Here is a 20,918-nt window from a genome sequence, read left to right as displayed (position 1 = left end):
TGTGCATTTTTATTTTTGTGACTTTTTTTTCTAAGTATTATAATCATTTGTTTAATCCTCGCATGCTTTTGTATTAAACATGATTTATTTTTCTTGTTCTAGGTAAGAGAAAGTGACCCTGCTGATCCATACAGAGAGAAAGTGGTGCAGCTGTTAGATGATTTCAAGATTTCTGGTGTGAATGGAACTCGTATCCTTTATTTGAAAAAGGAAGTTAGAATAATAGTTGTGTGTGTTGGTAAAGACCAGTATTTCATGTTATTTACATTTATCTTCACTCATATGACCTCTTTCTTCCATAATGTGTGTGTGTGTGTACATTCCTATGTCTCTGTAAACTATTGGTACCTGGAAATAACAAAAGCTCATTTAAGCTGTCTTCGTAGTTTATTTTCTAAAAAGTGAATTCCTTGTTATCAAAATTATCAGTAGAAGTGTTTTTGATTTCTGAGAGTAAATTGCATCATCTAGGTAGGTCACAGTATCCATGCATTAACTTGTAACCTTGAGTCTGATCTGAAATGGTGCCCCTTACTAAGTTTTAATCCTGTCACTAATATGTTTCATTTACATCACTTATAAAGTTCTGTGTTGTTATTTACTGTTTTTTGCAGAATTGTGGTTGTGCTAGGATGTTCCAAACAGTTGAGCTTGACCTAATTTTTATTTAAAAGCAGCAAACATTGTAGCAAGTTTAGAGGGGGTAGAAGTTTCATCTGTTATATTTATATATATAGTATTCCAGAAAGTTAGCATATCCACATAAAACAATGCATAATATTTTGAGAGATGCATTATATTTTTATTTTACATGTATCTATTATGAATGTACTATCACCAATATGCTACAACATGAATTAGTGTGCTTGTTGATCAGTGTCAGAATAGTTATTCTTCTCCATAGATGCTTGTATCATGTATAAAAATAAAGCAAATAATTATAATTACTGTATGAAAGATTGAGGACTATTTTTAGCAAGGCGTTTTTGTGGAGTGAAATAACTACTTAATTATCTGTACTAAACAGAATGTTGAATTTATTGCATTTGTCTTGAGTTTTTTGTTTGTATTTTTTTCTAATAGTATTATTGGCAAAGGTTATAATATTAATGTTGACAAAATCTGTTATTCTAAACTTTATAAACCTCTATTGTGATGCAATTTTTATATATAATGTTGGGTAGGTGACAAGAGTGTTGGTTCCTTGACTGTTGTTCAGATGTGTGTATGGTGTTTGAAGTTTTGGGACACAACTTATTGAAGCTTATTATTCGTTCTAACTACCAGGGTATACCTATTGCTAATGTAAAAACTATTATAAGACAGGTAAGCATTTCTAAGTCAGTACATATAAAATATTTCTTTTATTGGTAGACTAAATATTAAGATTAAATAGTTCATTTTGTACTGGATGTTTTTCACAAGAAAAAGAATATAATCCAGTTATAGTTCATTAGTCTCCAGAAGTGTGTTGATTAGGTGATAATTCATATACTTCTGAGTTCTGTATGGAAAGATTTCAAAAAAAAAAGCTAACATGAAATATCTAGTATGCATGCATGAAATAATACATTTTTATTGAGTACAAACATGGCCAGCAACAGTAGAGAGTTTTTTTAATATTCTGTAGAATATGAATTTAATAGTGAAATATTGTTCAAACCAAATTTAAGTGTGTTTACAAGCTAATAACTACATCCAGTTATGATACGTCATTCTTAAATTTACCTTAAATAATTTATTTTAATAAAAAATGTTTATTTTATAAATAAGCTTAGTAACTAAATGATTACACACATATTAGGTTACTTATTCCAAAGACAATCATAGATGATAAATGACCATCATATACCTATCTTTACTGCCAGTTAGGAAGTTATAGGTTTGCATAACCTACAACAAGGTATCAGTATGTGATTAGTTATGAAACCATAATGAAAATTTGTGTTATTTTGAAACTTTAATGATTGAAATTGATATTAATATGCCACCTTTGTTTCTCGTAGAAAAAGTATTTCCTCATTTTATCCCACAGTAAATACAATATTCATGAGGAAATGTTTATCTGCATCTGAAATATTCCTTTAAATAATAAAAATTAGGCAACAATAACATAAGAAAACATTCTCTCTCTTCAACTGTTCTCTCGGTCCCATAAATTTTTGAAGAACAACATTCACAAATTAATGTTGTTCAGAAGAGTAAAAATTAGTTATGTTCACAGATAAAAATATATAACTTTTTACAGGGTTTAAGAGTCCAACTTTAATTTTGGTCACTCACCAACTATCCATGAGGTGAAAGTGGAAAAAGAAAAGGGTTCTTAAAATGTGACATTTCAGATATTCTTCCTGATATTTAAAATTGGTGGCACTTGCTGGGAAAATCATGTGAACAGGTTTTTAAACTTTCAGTTCTACAAACAGTTTTGTATTTCATTGTCAAACATTGGTATTTGGTATGTGACTTTCAAAAATGCTCTTTGATACTAGCACCTCAACCAAACTAAACCACTCAAATATGAGATTCACAGAATCAGCATAATGGATCTTTTTTCAGTAAACTGTCATTGGGTCCACTGACATATTCTGTTAATTTCTGGAGGTGGAAAATTCATAACATGTTATGTTTAATACAGTCATTAGGTAGAATGAAATACAGTTCCAAAAAAATGTTTGAGTAATATCGTATAAACTTGTAAATATGACTAAATAAAGCTCTATTGGTAAATAGTAAACTGTAGCTATCCCATATTTCATTAAATTTCTGTTTGCAGATCTGAGTTACAAGTAGATGTGCTACACAAAATTAAGTAACATTTACATTAACTGAAACTGAACTTTCATTTTCCTGCGTCGTGCACCTTTTTGTAACAATATTTTTGCAAGTGACAAACATCAATGCTAAAAAAATTACTTATTTCAAATTACATCCAAGCATAGGTTATAATTTCACTTTTGTCACATATGCTTGACAATTCTACTCTTCTCAGGCATTAACTGAAAATTATCAGCAGAGGCAGACTCATTCTTCAAAAAAAATCCAAAACTGATATGCAAAACTCATGAAACAATTAAAAAAAAATTTATTCTGGAAACTTCTGTACGCTTGCATTGATATTTGAACAGGTCAGGACTCAAGTCCCTGATTTATTCCCTAAGGATATTGTAAAATTTTAAACCTGAAAAAAGAACAGTAACTTAACCTAAAGATGAAACTTGTGAAAACATCTGGAGGCAGTCTGGTTAGTAGTAGTAAACTTTATTTTTTTCCTTATTCCGAGAATTTTGCCAGTAATAACACCAGAGCTATCATAATGCAAGTAAATACTATCATACTGTATGTGCTTTAACAATATATCTTCAACAAGAGAATCTTCAGATAATGGGTGCACATATTGAGTAGATGGAAAGTTCTGGATGTAACTTGATTGTTTTTATGTTGGCCCAGGTGGTTAAGGTGCTCAATTCTTAATCTGAGGGTTGTGTGTTCAAATCCCTGTCACGTCTAACATGCTTGCCCTTTCAGCTGTGTGGGTGTTGTAAGGTTATAGTTAATCCCACTATTCATTGGTAAAAGAGTAGCCCAAGAGTTGGCAATGGGTGGTCATGACTAGCTGCCTTCCCTCTAGGATGTCTAGTGCAGAAGATAGCCCTCAAAAACAGTTTGTTTCAACTCCATATAAGTACCCCTTGCAATGATACTGTAGTAAAACATCTGTATGCAGTTTCTCAGCTGTGTTAGACTTGGATCATATTTGATGTAGCAAAGATTCAATTCTAATATTATGTCTATTCCTTCTTTTTATGCATCATTGGAAAAGTTGCCAAGCCAAAACATTACATATTACTTGGCTCTTCTTTCATTTTCTGCCACCAATATGTTTTTTACCTTCTTCTGACCTCTGGAGTGTAATGCATGTTTTTTTTTCTCATCAGATATGCTTTAACTAGCTGGGCATTTCTTTATTTTCAAAATATATGTTAGATAACCTGTCATTTTGTTTTGCTAATGAAATGCAAGATATCATTTACTCTGCTGTTCAACTCTAACATATAGTTGTCAAAGTATTTGAGAGAATATGTTGCATTTTTCTTGTGAAATGTTTTTGCAAATATCTTTATTCATTGACATCTTAATGGGTTATTCCTTCTGGTTCTACAAACTGGAGTAATTTCCTTCCATTTTCTGGGTATTAATTTGAAAACTTACTTTCTTTTTATAGGCTTTACATACTTACTGTCAATATTATTATTATTATTATTATTATTATTATTTGTTCCTTTAAACTACTATAATTTGTTGCATTCACTTTCTCAGAATAAACACCAATCAATGTTTATCAAATGAAACACTACTTCTACCTAACCTTCAAGGGACCTTGAATACTTTCATCTCGATAACTGTCAATGGAAACTTGGTCTTGTAGTGTTTTACAACCTTGTTTTGGCATGAATGTCTTGGAAAATGCTTTCCATGTATGCTTTAAGCATAGTGTTCTCCACAAGATTGAATTTGATATCTTCACCATCAGATGCATTTAACACATCAGTCTTTAAGATTCAGGTTTGAGATATCCTGACTGTCATTACCAGATGATGACCTACTTTAAGAAATTAAGTTTGTTGGTAATGCATCCAATTCACTAAAGTGCATGGTGTAAGTTTTTTTAATTTTATATTACTTATTCGTGAAGCAACAAGTCATGAACCACAGACTTTGAAATACATACTCCAGCACACAAGGCTATGTCCAGCCAACAGAAAAGTAAATGCCTTGTGTGTGTGTGTGTGTGTGTGTGTGATGGGTAGGTGCAAGGCCATTGTTCCTTTATTTAAATTTTTATAAGAAGTAAAGCTGGAAAGTTTTTGGAGGAAAAAAAATTGGCATTCAGCTGTTAAATGTCCCTTGTTTATTGTGAATGTTATTAGTTTTTGCTATTCAAAAAAAACGTTTGCATATAACTTCAAACATTTTTTAATGATGCACAGGGAATACATGAAGAGCATTCAAGTTTGTTAGAAAGTTTAAAAATTGAATTTTACTAAGTTGCATTTCTTTCTTCAAAGGCTGTTAACTTTTGCTATTCTAAAAGGATATTTAGGATATCAGATATAGGAATTCCACTCTACAGATGTCTTGTTTTTCTTTTATGCATAAACAGATTGTATTAGCTTACTAGTCTACTGGTGGCCCTAAAGAAAAATATTTGAACCCATCTAACAAAAAAAAAAAAAAAACTCACTAAAAGTATTATTAATACAAACCCAAAAATATGCCAAATAATACATGCTAATACAAGTTTTAACACTTCTACGAAAAGTGGGGCCTGATAGGCCTCAGAGCAACTTGAAAGGTTATTAATATTAGGCTAATAATTTTGTATTTAAATGAAATTGCCATTTAAATCCATTAATGAATGGATTAACGAAATTCCCACTGTCCCTATCTACTATCTAGCGAAAACACAGCCAGGGGAACAGGCTTGGAGAAATCAGGACTAGAAACGTCTTTTCGTAGGAGTGTTAAGACATCAGTTTCACTTGCATACTAACACCACTCTAACAAGTATCTTGCTGCTGTGATTTCTAAACATCTTTTATTCAATTATATTTCTAGATTGCTTTCGTTGAGAACATTTTTATTTTCAAATTAGCACATTGACTTTTTGCCTGTTAAATTAAAGTTCTTAGAATGTCACTTTATATTCAGTGCATGTATTTGGTTTTACCAACCATCATGACTCAAGCTGAAATAAAAAATGAAGCCTGGCTAACTAATGAATGAATATTTGCTGTAACATTCTTATTAATGCTATAAGTGTGGTGACCAGTTTGGCTACCAGTTTTAAATTCGTTCCTTTAAATTACATGCTCAATCTTTTTCTGGATGCACCTCTTTTTTTCTTTTTTATCACACCTATGGAGTTTTTGATTAGATATTAATTTGTTGGGAATGATTCTGGGAAAGGCTAATAGAATAATTTTGGAGATGGAAGGGCTGTGTTTATAAGGATAGGTTAAGATCTTAAGTTATCTTCTCTTAACCATTTTGCAACAGGTCAAAGATCATTTTCTTTGACTTGCATTCAAAACCTTATTGAACTACTATTTTGAGTTTATGCAATACGTTTGGAATCAAATTGTAGATTATAATTCATACCTTAATATTATATACGAGTTAATTTAAAAGTATATATTAAATTAACTCTCCTAATTATAGAGTGTAGTGAGTCACGTGGTGTGTTGAATGCAGCACTGGTTAAAATTAGATGTTTGTGGTGTCAAAGTCTGTAGTCTTGTACAAATTAGGAACTCAAATTACCAATATTGAAAAGCTAGAATATATAATCAGATACTCGTATTTTTTATTTATTTTGGTGAGATATGACTTGTATACTGAATCAAACATTCTGTTCACCTTTTTCCATTTTTAGAAATGGTCCCTTATATACACTTCAATACATGAAGTGAATAACTAAATGACATCTTAGAATGTCCCCTTAAATATTTTCTCAGCCAATTTAAACTGTGAAAAGGCTATCACATTCTTTCAAACCAATGTTTCAAGAAGGTAGGTTGTGTCTTTAGTCTGCTCAAAGTTTCATATTTTTTAGACCTAAATACAGCCTTGTTACTAAGCTTAAAAAATTATAATGGAATTCCATGATATCAGTATACTTATTTATGATTTTGTGGTTGTTTATAAAACCTAAGAAAAAAAATTTATCTTCCACTTGCAAAATTATAAAAGGCTTAGCGACCTATGTCCAGCAGCAACTGAGTTCAAAGGTCATAACTAGAAGAGATGATTGTTTGCGTTACTTCATTTATTGTTGTATATTGTAGGAAAAATTAATTTAATAACTTATTTCTAAATAGTAATAATCTATATATAAAATGTATAATAATTAAAATGTGACTGAAATAAAATGGGATAAAATTTTTAATTTTTGTGAGGGTGGATGTACAAAGATATCTTTTGAAGGATCAAATGGTCCCTTGTTACCCATATCCTATACTTTATAATGGCAAAAGAAAAACATGAATCAAAGTGCCAAAACCATGCACCAGATCCACTTTTATAGCCATTTAATGCTAAATCCCTTCTTTCCTCTATGATGAACATATTTGCCCCATGGCTTTACAAAAGATAATAAAGATCAAGTTCCAAATTTCATTTTTGTGGTGGATGATTGACACTCTTTGGGAACCAGCCTGATATGACATAAATGAAGTTTTTTTTCAACTTGTAAATGGTATATAATTCCCCAATGTGTAAAAGTGGGTATTTTTATATTACCAACAGTTTCACCATACATCCATTAGTAATTATCTGAATACAAAAATGTTTTTGTAATAAAAACATGAACCATATACTTGGTTATATAGCTGACAGAGGTTGAACAATGATGAAACAAAATTTATAGTTAGCTAGGTGTTTTTTGTGAGTTTTAATAATGACTGGCAGTTTTTAGAAAACTTTTTTTTTTTACCCCAGGTGCTGGAAGGACTTGATTATCTTCATACCAAATGTAAAATTATTCATACTGACATCAAGCCTGAAAATATATTACTTGCAGTAGATGAACCATACGTAAGGAGACTAGCCTATGAAGCAACTCAGTGGCAGAAGATGGGTGTCAGGCTTCCTGGTTCATTAGGTAATTGAACCTTTGAAACTTTCTTTCTGTTTTTTTAAAGATATATTCATGAAAAGAGAAAATTAGTTTTTGACATTTTATTTTGACCGTAGCAATGTTAAAAAAACTCTTATTCTATTTTTCATGATTATGTACATAATGAATTTTAACACACAACTAGAGAATGTTCCCCTATGCTTCAATTTATGATACGTAAAAATAGAATTTCTTTACATTATGTTTAGGAAGCACAGTCCTGACAGTTAATATTTATAGTTGCAGTTTCTTTCTTCATTTCTTTTTTTCCTCCTTTGCTTGCCAGTTAACTTCCAGTTTAGTAATATCACAATGGTCACACTTGCATTTGTAAAAATTAGTACTTATAATCATCATTATGTGTGAAAACTGACTTTCAAAACATATGGTATTACCATTGAACATTCTTGGACCTAAGTTGGGTTTTTGTATTAAACTAAAATTGATAATGAAATATAAAATCACTGTGTCACTATTCAACACGTTCATAAATATTAACTGGAAAGCCAAGAAAATAAAAAGAACTGCTAAAGTAGTTAGTTACTTTCAATAAATAAATAAATAAACAAGCAAAAAAATCAGTAAAAATAATTTGTAACTTTAGAAATTTGCAATCTATATATGAAAAGAAAGCATGTTTTCTACAGCAAATATGTTGCAGGACAAAAATGACTCCATCTTTCAAACCATGTATTTGTGACTTATTAGCTTTACAAGTTTTGTGTAAATATGTTTATTCTCCAAATAACACAGTTAAAGAGGTGACAAAAAGTTCAAATGTTAGCATCTTGTTTTTTTTGTTTAATATTACATTGTCCTAAACATGTAAATTTTATAACATTAAAATTCTAAATCTGGTCATTCTTGCAATGGTTTTATTTTGTAGTGACTTGGAGGGACAGTGGATAGAATTTTTAAAAAACTTAATGTCTTAGTTTTCTGCAAAATCATAAAATATTGGACTGAAAATTGTAGGTTTATTCCTTAATTTCAATACCTTGTCCTATTCACTATTAAAAATACAAAAAAAGAAGATGATACTTAAGTGTCCAGTAAAATCTGAATAATGAACCATAGCAATAAGAAATGCATGTCTGCAATTAAGAACAACTACACTGAGACTTCTTGTCTGGACTTAAATTTGAAATTAAAAATAGGTTAATTTATAGTATCACTGATTTTTCAAGTTTTTTACAATTTTCCATAAAATTGTATTTTATACAAGTTAGACTTAATTTTTCAAATCTGGAAACTTACAAACATTTGCTATTTTTATTTTTAGGTTTATAGACTTTACAGTGTATTAATTGTTCAGATTGATATATAAAACTTTTAAAGCAGTGTGTCATATTTATTCAGTTAAAAAAGAATATATAATTTAACCTTGCTTATGACGTAGCCTCCAGTGGCAAAGTTATGTCTGCAGACTTTCAACACTAGAAACCAGTTTTCAATACCCATGGTAGGCAGAACACAGATAGCCCATTGTGCAACTCTGTGTTTTGTTAATAACACATAATGCATAGAATATATATATTTGTTCACTCTGGATCAACATATACTAGAAATATTTGTAAAAATTGGTATCACTATTACAAAAAGATTGGAAATTAGTCATAATACAATAAGAAGTATTAAGAGTCTGCTCTAACATTTTTACCTAAACATCACATATTTCTTCTCAATATCTAGGTTGTTATGAGGGTGACACCATAGTTAGGATTTGAAAAACAACAAATAAATTTGATGTAGATCTCTACAGGTTTTCTTTATTGGGAATAAAAACAAAACTGACTAGATGCTTTATCAGCCATTAAATTTCAACACAGAATTTTAATTTTTAACATTTCAAATGTTGTAAACAAGCTAAATATATATTGTGATAAATGGTAAGTTCAATAACTTTACATTGATTTCATTTTTGATCTTTATACCATGTTTGGCTATTTTGGAGAATGTGATATTACTCACACAGTAATCCAAATGTGACCAGTTTAAATCTTGTACTTTAGCTTTTCATAATTAAATATTCAGCTTGAGTAAATTCCAGTACCACCTTATTGTACTTTGAGGTGATATTGTGATGGTATACTAGAAAAGTACTAAATTGTTATTACTGTTTAATTATGTCGTCATTATAATTCCCATTCTTGCATGTGTGTGTGTGTGATCAAAACGTGCTTCCTTGTAGTGAGCACAGCTCCAAAGGTTTTTCAAAGGCCTGACCCTAATGCTAAAATGTCTAAGAATAAGAAGAAGAAGTTAAGGAAAAAAGCAAAACGTCAACAGGAGCTGCTAGAAATACAAATGAAGCAACTAGAGGCTTTGGAAGTGAAGCAGCATCAGGTTGAGTATTGACTTTTTATAACAAAATATTTCTACATTTTCTATATTGTTATATTTTACACTGATGTTGAGAGTTGTTTGCTTGCACCTAGTGATGTTCTTAATTGAAGAAAATTTACAAATGGGGGGGGAGAAATCTAAAAGTTTTTACATTTTGACTTTCTTCTGCTTATGTATCAGTATACAAGTTTATCCTCTTAGTTGCTTTCATCTCCTTTCATATCTTTATGGTTCGTCCTCTGGTTGGACAGCAGTATGTCTTAATTTTCAATAAAATTCAGTTAGATACCTCCAAAAAGACACAGCAGTTAGCCCAGTTTTGATTTTGCTCTAAAACAACCATGCCACTTTATACTGTATTTAAGTTATTTATGTATGAAATTCTATTGATAAAGAAATTCCACATTTGCTGTTACTTCATACTGAAAGACCAGCTCTTGCAACTTTGATTTCAAAAATGAATAACAATTACACATATAATGATAAAACCTTTATACATATGTATGTATTTTCTGTTTAAATTTGTTTTTTGACAAATCCTCATTTCCAACCAATAGAATACATCACTTTTATAACAATACAACAGTGGCTGAAACTTTAATTCATTTAGTCTTTATTTTATTCACATGGTAGGTAGAAAACGAAGATGGAGACTGTCAGCAAAACTACAGGAATTCAGTGATCACAGATAATGGTAGCGCAGAAGTAAGAGGTATGTAACTTTCTCAGAAAACTTATCCATACCATTAAACCTTGATAAGAACTAAAGGTAAAGCTGTTAAAGCTCATTAACATTTTACTTTGTTAATAGGCCTATCCTTATAATAAGTTATTGATTAGATTAGACAAAAATATTACTAAAAATGTTAAATTGTGCTCATAAATTTAAACTCCTGATTAAACCAAGCATACCAAGTGAGGTCCTTCCATCCATTAAATGTACATCCCAGTTAACTTAGTACGGGTAATACTGAATGTGTAATTGTAATTCGGATGTATGAAAATATCATCTATATACCTTCAGTATGAATAACAATGTATATATTTATCAAGAGATGCCAAATGTTTCAAATATATGAAAATCCTAGGAACTCTTACAATAAATTTATCAAGATATTAATATCTCGGGCACATTTAAATATAATTAATAGCGAGAAAGGCACATAAGTTTATATTCTTATTAAGAATTGTTTGCATTTTGTTTACAGCCCCACATTTGTGTTCCATTTGAAAGACAGTTTATAAGGTATAGACTTGGTAAGATTTTCAGGCACAGTAGAGTGTTTTGTAAGCTCAAAATTATTTCTGAAATGGAAAAAAAAGACTTAAAAGAATTTTATTAAAACAATACTTCTTACTCCATTCTGCTTAAAAGTAATTATGTAATAACCAGAACACCTGCCTGCCAAAATCATATAAGTACAATTAAAAATACTCTTAATTATGGATAACAGGAGAAGTACAATAAGCTTCTTTTATCACTCTGTCCTAGATCAACAGTTGGCTATCCTCGCATCTAATGGTGTTTTTGACTCTTAACCCAAGTAAAACAAACTTATGTTATAATATTGTTGTTTCTAGAGAATAATTTGTAAATATGTATTTTAGATGATTTTAATGGCAAAACTCCAGTCATCCAGTCATCCTCCAATAGCTTGTCACCTACCAATAACTGCCTCAGTTGGCAAAATAATTCTAATGCTCCGAAACTTTCCATTTCTTATGAGGAAATTTCAAATGGGCACGAGGAAAGCCCATGTGACCTTCTTGATCCTGAAGGAACCACAAGAGTAAGACTTGAACGATCAGAAAGCACTTTAACACCATCAACAACAACTAACTCGAGAGAGATGGGAATAAGACGTGTCGCATCTTGTCCAGGTTAGCTAATGAACTAAGACTATTATTTTCTAGCTTTATTTTCATATAAGTTAAGTGAACACTCTAAATATTGACTTTCCATTTAAGATGTCCTCATTTTATTGTTAATAACACAAGTACATTTTGTTATAAATATATCATAGGTATTCATCATAGTGTAAAATGTGTATGAGACAATATGCAAAGCATTTGAAGTTTCAACTTTGTATATGCTGTTATTATGGAAGAAATATTGTATATCTCACTTATGAAGTTAAGAAGATAAGAAACTGAGATTTGGGTTTATGTTCCTGCATTGCAGGAAGTCTGGCTTTAAGTCTTCCAGAAAATCATTTTTCATTGGAGACTTAGCACTGATGACTCTTTGAGTAGCTTTGCACTAAAAGAAATTGTTTTTAAATTGTTCTTACAAATATTGTGGTAATCTCATAATTTGGTGATGTAAATATATGTCATGCCATAATGTAAGAGAAATAAAAAGAAATACTTTAATTTAAATCACTTTCCATTTTATCAAAAAGTACCAGATAATTCTACAATGATTTTGTCTTGGAAACAGAGCATGAAGTAGATAAGAAACCAGACCCAGTGCTCGAAATTTGCGACATTCCTGTCAAGATAGCTGACCTTGGCAATGCTTGCTGGGTGGTATGTTTTTTGATATTGTTTTGAATAATTTATAATATTTCTAATTAACCTGGGTATTTTGGACAGCTGAAAGATAAGTATAGATTCTTAAGTTGGAAATGTTTCAATTGAATTGAATTACAAATAAACTAAGTTAATTGCTTGTATGGTTTTTGTGGTATTTTTTTTTAGTGTCTCATCTCTGAAAATTTCTATTTCATCCAAAAACAATACAAAACTAATAAGTAAGTCTTATTTGCAGCACCACCATTTTACAGAAGACATTCAAACTCGCCAGTATCGTTGCTTGGAAGTTCTGTTGGGAGCTGGCTATGGACCCCCAGCTGATATTTGGAGTACAGCATGTATGGTGAGTTAGAAGCCAATATTGTTTGAAGTGTGTGTTCTTTCAAACGCTTGTATTTGAACAGTTTACTGGATATGACTGAGTTTCAGTTTTGTTTTTCACACCCACATCTTTCAGTTAAAAGTTAGTGTTTTATTCATTTTCTTACTCTAATGGATGCAGGATGTATGTCAGTATCTGTATTTAATCCAAACTTCTGTGCCATCTATTGAATGACACTAGAAACAAAACAACAAAAAAATTCATCAAAAAAGTTCATGCTTTGGGTATTGAATATTCAGATAATTGCAGTTATTTTTGTAACAGCCATTTCTTTACAACAAAACGTATTTTTAGATAAGTGCTCAACTCGCAACAAGAACATGGCTTTCACTGGGACAGTACATAAGGGTTTGATTTGATTATATCTTTATTGATGTAATTTTTACATGTAAAACTGAGAAACTGGAGTTTTTAACAAAACATATTTTTTCAAATAACTGTTGCACATTTAATTTATAAAAACATGACAGTTTATGCCAGCAAAGTTTATGAAAACTTTGCCTGAAGTTCATTCACTGTACAAAACTCAGTAAATTATGCATGACGAAAGAACACAATCACTTTTCCCATGGAATACCCACTCCAAAAAAAGATTTTTTTGGAAATGTTAAATTTTTCAAAATTTTCATTAAGAAGGTACAAACAACACAATTAGTAATTACTAGCACTAACAGCTGACTTATGGGCAGTGTTTCTGCTAGTACAGGATAAGGCCAGTGCTGTGCTGTGTGGACATGATGAGTTTCGTTGTATTCTACAAGTAACAGTAGTGATTAATAGTAAGCCATGTGCATACGTGGAATCCTAATGGATCCACTCCTCTAAAGCTTCAGTGATTTTTACAATTGTACCCTCCAGTAGTACAGCAGTACATCTGCAGATTTGCATGTTAAAAAGTGGGGGTTTGATACTCTTGGTGGGCAGACCTCAGATAACACATTGTTTAGCATTGTGCTTAAATACAGAAGAAAACAAAAACAAGTTACAACTCTTAGAACATGTAAAACAAGAACTAATTTTATTTTGATCATAATATTTGTTTGGTTGCTTTAATCCCTTATATAAAAAAAGTAAGATGCGAGAGACCTCCGCATTAGTCACAGACTTAAATGATATTGTTTTTCAGTCCTATCCTTATTGAGAGTTTCCATCTTAGTACACTAATCCAAAGAGTACCTTGAAGTGATGAGAGGTTTAGTACTGTAATCATTAGATAATGCAGAAATTACTGCTGTAAATTGGGTTCTTGGAATCTATTAAACTGGTCATCATTTGCCTCATTGTAAACCATGACAGTTACTACTGATTTTCTTGTTTGTTTTTTAAGGAACAAATCTGGTATCTTTTCTATTACTACCAGAATATTTACATTAAAAGTAAAATTTCAGTTGATTTTGTATAACTTAGAACTAATATTTAATATATTTTTGTTCTTCATAATTTACAGTTACACTGTCTTGCTGTCATATACCAAATGCTTTATGCAAATTCATTTCTGGTCCTTTTTATTCATTACACCTATTAACATATTTTTGTCAAAATGATTTATTATGAATAAAGCACAAATTTAAATTGAAAGTAGAAAAACTTGTAAAATGAAGTGTTGTTAAAGTTATTTGGGTTAGATTGACATGACACTTAACAGAGTAAACAACTTTTTATTTTTCTACTTACATATTAATAGCCTGTATTTTCATTGTTAAATAATTATTGTGAATACTTGTATATTTTTAGAGGTAATATTTTATTTTTAAGACTTGTTCTTTCACAATCGTTTTTAATCGGATACTTTAACAAATGTAAACTTACTTTTCTTCAACATTATTGTTTGCATTTTTTCTGATAAACTAAAGCATTATTGTGGATATTTATATATTTTGGAGAGAAATATTTAATTACTTTTACGATTTATACACATTTTTTGCATCATTTCTTTTTTTATCCAACACTTTAGTTTAAAATGTTTTTAAATTATTATTTTTCTCCAACATTATCTTTGTATCCTACAGGCTTTTGAGCTGGCAACTGGGGATTTTCTCTTTGAACCTCACTCTGGTGAGGACTATTCTCGAGATGAAGACCATATTGCTCATATTATAGAGCTATTGGGAGATATCCCCCGACAAATTGCTCTCTCGGGAAGATATTCACGAGAATTTTTCACAAAAAGAGGTTAGTCTTTATGTGTTGGGTTTTTTTATTAATGTTTATCACATCCCCATTATACTATAACTAACATACTAAACATTTTCATAAAACCCTTGTGCTTTTGACATTTCCACTTGTTGAAAACACACTAGAGGCCCGGCATGGCCAAGCGTGTTAAGGCGTGCGACTCGTAATCTGAGGGTCGCGGGTTCGCATCCCCCTTGCACCAAACATGCTCACCCTTTCAGCCGTGGGAGTGTTATAATGTGGCGGTCAATCCCACTATTCGTTGGTAAAAGAGTAGCCCAAGAGTTGGCAGTGGGTGGTGATGACTAGCTGCCTTCCCTCTAGTCTTACACTATTAAATTACGGACAGCTAGCACAGATAGCCCTCGAGTAGCTTTGTGCAAAATTCAAAAACAAACAAACGAGTTTTATCTTTATATATAATTTACTAATCATTCACTTCAATATAACTTTTTACTGTCATGTATATTATACTTATGTATAAAAACTGTCCTTAAAATTCGTACTTCATCCTTAATCTGCTGTATTAACCCTGTGTGAACAACATCGGAGATTTATACCAACACAGATTTTATGAGGCTATCTATAGCATTGTTACCTGTTTGTTTATTTATTTATTACATATTTATTACATGTATCTTCAGTACTTTTGATAGGCTGTTAGTAAACATTACATTACAAATATATAGTACACACAAAACTTGGTAATTTACTAAAGATTTGTCTATGAATTTACTGAATTAGGCTGTTAACAATAAAATTACAGTTTTCATATTTCATTTGAACATTTTCTAAAACCTTCTTAATGAATGACGTTTTTTGTTTTTTTTAGTACAATATTTTTACATTTTTAACCCCCTTTTTTTTAGTGTACATTATTGTGATACAGTTACTTATTAATTTCTGCCAAAGAAAATAGACCTTTCAAACCTGAGTTTATTTACTTCTGTTACTTTAAATCTGCTATTAGATCCTTTCAGAGTATATCAAAAAATCAGTTACCTCAGCTGATGAACAGCTTTGTGTAAATAAATGAGTTATAACAGACATAACTTGCATAAATTGCAATCGCATCTCATGAACATGGCATTTTTATACTCATTCTTTTCAGGAGAACTTCGGCACATCACAAAGTTGAAACCCTGGGGACTTGTAGAAGTCCTAACAGAAAAGTACGAGTGGGACATTTCAGAAGCTCAAGCATTTACTGATTTCCTGATACCAATGTTAATGTTTGACCCAAATCTCCGAGCCAAAGCTAGTGATTCTTTGAAGCACCCTTGGTTAAAGTCATGATTATTAACCTCTATAGCCTTTGTCTCCCTTTCTGCTCCTCTGACTTGGGGAATTCTTTTTAGTTCAGTGGGTTCCTCCTGCATTTAGCCAGCCATGTCTTTAGTGCTCTGGTATTTTGCTCGAGGCTGGAACACCATATTTCTGAAATGTGACTTTTGATTCCCCTATATAGGATCTCATTATAATGTATTTAAAACTATTTCCCCATCAGTAAACTGCTTGGATTTTTGACTAAGTATGTGAATGTGCATAGTGTTGTGCATCGCTGCAGGTAACTATGATTTCCATTGTTAAACAATTCTGTCAATTCTTGTGACAACCATTCTTAACAAAAGAAAAGAGTACAATAATGTAGCAGCATTAGGTTAATAACCTTGCAGCCATTTCAGTAATATGTATTCAAGTTCTTCTGTTGTATTCCACTTTAGGTTTATAAAATATTTGGTTAGCTAGGCTGAAAAAATGGTAGCTAAGGAAATACAAGTTTTAGTATTTAAGTTAACCAACTTTTAATTTTCCTAATGCTAGATTTTTGTTTATTTGTTTTTCATTAAAACGTTTAAATTCTAGCAAATTTCACTGTAATCTTAAATTATTGCTATCCATGTTCAGAAGTAAATGTTCCCAGTGCAGTTTAAATAAAGTTGTTATTATGGATTCACATTATCAAAGCAAGAAAAGAAAAAATGTATTTAGTCTCTCCCTTAAGAATGAAAATAACTGTCTCTTGGTGTCTGACAAAAAAAGTACAAGGATTAAAACCAAATAATGTGAAATATTATAAAAGATCTTAATGTTATTAATCAAAGTAGACAGTAATTCCTTCAATGAGTGTTACCTTGTTCTTTAAAAATATTGTTGAAATTCAATTAAAGTGATAGTAAAACAAAAAAAGGATATTTGTTAAACCTCTATAAACTGTAAGTACTGTAATAAACAAAAGAATTATCAAATATCAAAAGGACTGTTTTTAGAATTCTTGTAGAATATGTAACTATGTTGGGATAAAAGCTCTTCAAAAGCATTTTTAATTTTCCTTTTTTTTTTCACAAGAATTTTTATAAGTAGAGAGACATTCAAAGTTTCATATTTGTTTACTGACTTAAACAACAGATTTTTCATTTTTTTGCAGCACTTATGTTACAAGCAGCTTATCTCTTTCCTACTAAGAAAAACGTATTGCAGTATGAATTAACATTAATATTTAATACATTGCAGGAGATATCAAAATAATTTAAGTTTTTTAAAAATAGTTATGTAGGCTTTACTTTCAGCATATTATGTTTTTATTACTTACTAGCTTTGTGTTGCTGTTCAGTATTTTCTGAAAATTGTATTAAGTTTAAATGGAAAAATTTATATATTCATAATAGTAGTTTACCAATATAAAATCATTTTGCTGACACTTGTGTTCCCAAAGAAATTTGAAAGAAATATGCCACACTGTGTTCCTTTTGAGGTATAATTGTAAGCAACTTGAATAAGGAATAAAGGTAATGAGAGACAGTTTTAGTCCTTATCTCACTTTGCAATGCAGTTGATAAATATGGCTTGATAGAGTAACAAAAATGATAAATTTACAGTAGTTAGTCAGAAATAATGTTTTGTTGTCTCCAGTTAAAACTATCGCAATTGGAACCCAGTTTGCTACAATGTTCGCTTTAAAACTATTTACTATCCAGGAACTTTAGCTGGTAGAGATTTGGATGAATTATTTTACCTCTTTCTTCTACTATTTTGTAAATGAAGTATGAGTTTGAGGAGCCAATAGATTTTTTAAATGCATTTGTCAGAATTGTGAGTGTATGGTTTTCCTTATTATCCATAATCGCTTAAGAGTGTCTTCAACTAGAGGTCTTTAACATTTTATTATGCACTGTTATAATATATTTCCTCATTTGTTTTTTTATACATTTCATTCAAATGAAGTATGAGTTTGAGGAGCCAATAGATTTTTTAAATGCATTTGTCAGAATTGTGAGTGTATGGTTTTCCTTATTATCCATAATCGCTTAAGAGTGTCTTCAACTAGAGGTCTTTAACATTTTATTATGCACTGTTATAATATATTTCCTCATTTGTTTTTTTATACATTTCATTCAAATAAGTGTCGATCTAAATAAATGGTAATATTTGATAAGATGTCATGTTTTCAAGAATCAAAACCTTCAAACTTTGGCACTGGTACATCTTCTCTCTTGTACTAAATATGCCGACATTCAAGGAAAACAGATTAAAGCAGTGATACATTAAAAAAGAAAATAGTGGAGTACGGTGATAAAATTCTGGTTTCAATACTTGTGGTGAGCTTAACACAAATAGTTCATTGTGTATCTTTGTTTAACAAACAAAACAGAAAAACCTTTATTTGATCTTTGTGAAGTTTTAATTAATGATAAATTGTAGTAATAAGTAAAGGTATATTCATTAATTAGTTCATGATGTGCCTATAGCACATGCACATTTTAAAGAGGAGAGTGCTTTTTGTTCCATTTGCCCTAAATTTTTAGTACTTCATCTGAATATTGAAATGTTAGGAAATTTAATAATAATAACAGAGCTTCAGATGGTGATTCTAATACTCCCGTTTAACCAATTTCAGTGTGGAGGAAGGAAATGTTTTTATTTTAGATGAATAACTGTACGTTACCGATTGAAAATATATCTGTATCTCCAGCAATCCTGTTGTATTATAAATAAAGATATGTTATCAGTGGTGACAGTCAAATATAAACATTAATTATCATTATTCTCACTTAAAAGGGCCTCTGGTAATACTGATGCGCTTGTGAATCATAAATATAAACATTCTTCAGCCCTTCATCGCCCTGCCCAGCTGACGTGTTTTTGTAATAGGCGAAAGGTCTCTATAGTAGTGACTTCTAGTAGACAATAAAGCTACACACACCTGGTTTGAAACCCAAGATGGACAAATTAACAAGGCTGTGAAAAATCTGTAATTTGCATCTTTTTTTTCACAAACGTTAGGGGTGTTAATTTTATATCGTCTGGTATACATAAATAAACGTTTTAAGTTTTCTACTTTATTTCTCGCCTATAGTTAACTTGAATACGCATGTAATTATTATTCTTTATATTTAAATTACGTGAATCCGTTTAGTATTGAAATAATCGTGAATGTTAAATAGAATTACTGGTTTTTCATTTGTAGAATTAATTAAAATACAGACATTAGGCATTATTCGGTCGGTAAACGTTAAAACTGAATGAAGTGTCCAAAAAAGCTTCTAAGCCTGGGAGAAGTACCTGTTATCTTACCGAAACAAATTATGCATATACTGTTACAATGCATTATATGCATGGGTAAAACGAGAATTATAGAATATACATTAGCAGAAAGAGGTAGAGTGATCACGAATTTGGGCCCGTTTTAATGGATTGTAATGGTGATATGCAAGTTTAAAATGTGCTAAGGACGACTATGGAAATGTGTACAATAGCGAACATTAATATTGAAACCCACAAGTGGCATTTAGGAGACACCATGGAGGGTTATACTGAACCAAAATGCCATAACTTTGTGTAAAGGGTTATATGTCAAAATGCTATGTTTTTGTGTAATACATTACAACGACATTCGTTATACTGAAATGTCATATTTTTCTGTCAAACATTACTATACAGGATTGTTATACTAAAATACTATATTGTAACCCAGCAATTTGAAATTCAAACCAATGGAATGAGAAAGAAAAGGTATTAAACACGAAATTTAAAACAGGTTCATCGAGTTTTTCCCTCGGTGTGAATTCCTGTACGCGGTGAGGGGACCTCCCAGGGAAGGTTCTGTTCTTTCAATTTACCTCCTCTGGAATCTAACCATTAATCCACGTGTTTGCCGTACGTGGTAACCCGTGAAGGGGAGGAGAGGATCCTGGTGGTTGAGGGTCTAACCCTAACACGCCACTTTGGCCTTGAATTCCTGTAGACAGGCGGCCTTCGGGTGCCCCTAGGGTCAATCGGGTGGGCCACTTGGACTAGGGTCAACCAAGTACCAGTGTCGGATGTTCTCAACAGGTTTTGTGGACATTGTATATGATGCTGGTGTTTAGGTATAGTACTCACGAAACCCTGGCGTTGCGGCCGTGTCCTTGTTTGGCCCTGTAATGCATCCCCTTGTAGGGCTCCATAGTGAGTGGGGTTAGTAGGCACTGAAATGTAACTTCCTTAATATGGATACCCCTCTCCCTAACAAAATAAATAAAAATTAAATAATTGAAAAAAAAAAAAAAACCATTGGGAAATGACCACGCATGGACGACTCTGTTGTACAGTCAATATTGCAGCCAGATTCTACGCCTTGATTTCTGATTCTCCATTCCTTATCTTAGAAATCCTTATGGTAGATGTCTCCATATTTCATTCAGAAGGGATTAGAGGGACTTGCTGACTCCCCCAAATTCAGTAAAGTTGCACTCTGGAGACATTTTGGTGGAAACATCTTCACCACAGCATATCAAACTTCTCTTGAAATCAAAAGTCATG

The 20,918-nt window shown here is 31.2% G+C and overlaps 1 protein-coding gene across 5 annotated transcripts in view; it reads left to right on the top strand.

Moving 5' to 3' along the window:
• The window catches only part of LOC143223615 (SRSF protein kinase 3-like), a 74,365-nt gene extending 55,219 nt beyond the window's left edge, over positions 1-19,146 (top strand). For all 5 annotated transcript variants that reach the window (XM_076451792.1, XM_076451801.1, XM_076451822.1 and 2 more), the window contains 10 exons: positions 103-190; positions 1,220-1,326; positions 7,501-7,663; positions 9,870-10,024; positions 10,658-10,736; positions 11,633-11,905; positions 12,465-12,553; positions 12,795-12,902; positions 14,951-15,113; positions 16,228-19,146. In XM_076451792.1, coding sequence (XP_076307907.1) covers positions 103-190; positions 1,220-1,326; positions 7,501-7,663; positions 9,870-10,024; positions 10,658-10,736; positions 11,633-11,905; positions 12,465-12,553; positions 12,795-12,902; positions 14,951-15,113; positions 16,228-16,412 — 1,410 coding nt within the window. In that variant the 3' untranslated portion in view covers positions 16,413-19,146. The remainder of the gene's footprint in view (positions 1-102; positions 191-1,219; positions 1,327-7,500; positions 7,664-9,869; positions 10,025-10,657; positions 10,737-11,632; positions 11,906-12,464; positions 12,554-12,794; positions 12,903-14,950; positions 15,114-16,227) is intronic.
• Positions 19,147-20,918: the final 1,772 nt, after the last annotated feature.

This window comes from Tachypleus tridentatus, chromosome 1 (genome assembly GCF_004210375.1).
Source record: "Tachypleus tridentatus isolate NWPU-2018 chromosome 1, ASM421037v1, whole genome shotgun sequence".
Lineage (NCBI taxonomy): Eukaryota > Metazoa > Arthropoda > Merostomata > Xiphosura > Limulidae > Tachypleus > Tachypleus tridentatus.
The sequence above is the reverse complement of the archived record's forward strand: the minus strand, read 5'-3'. Positions and strand labels throughout refer to the sequence as shown.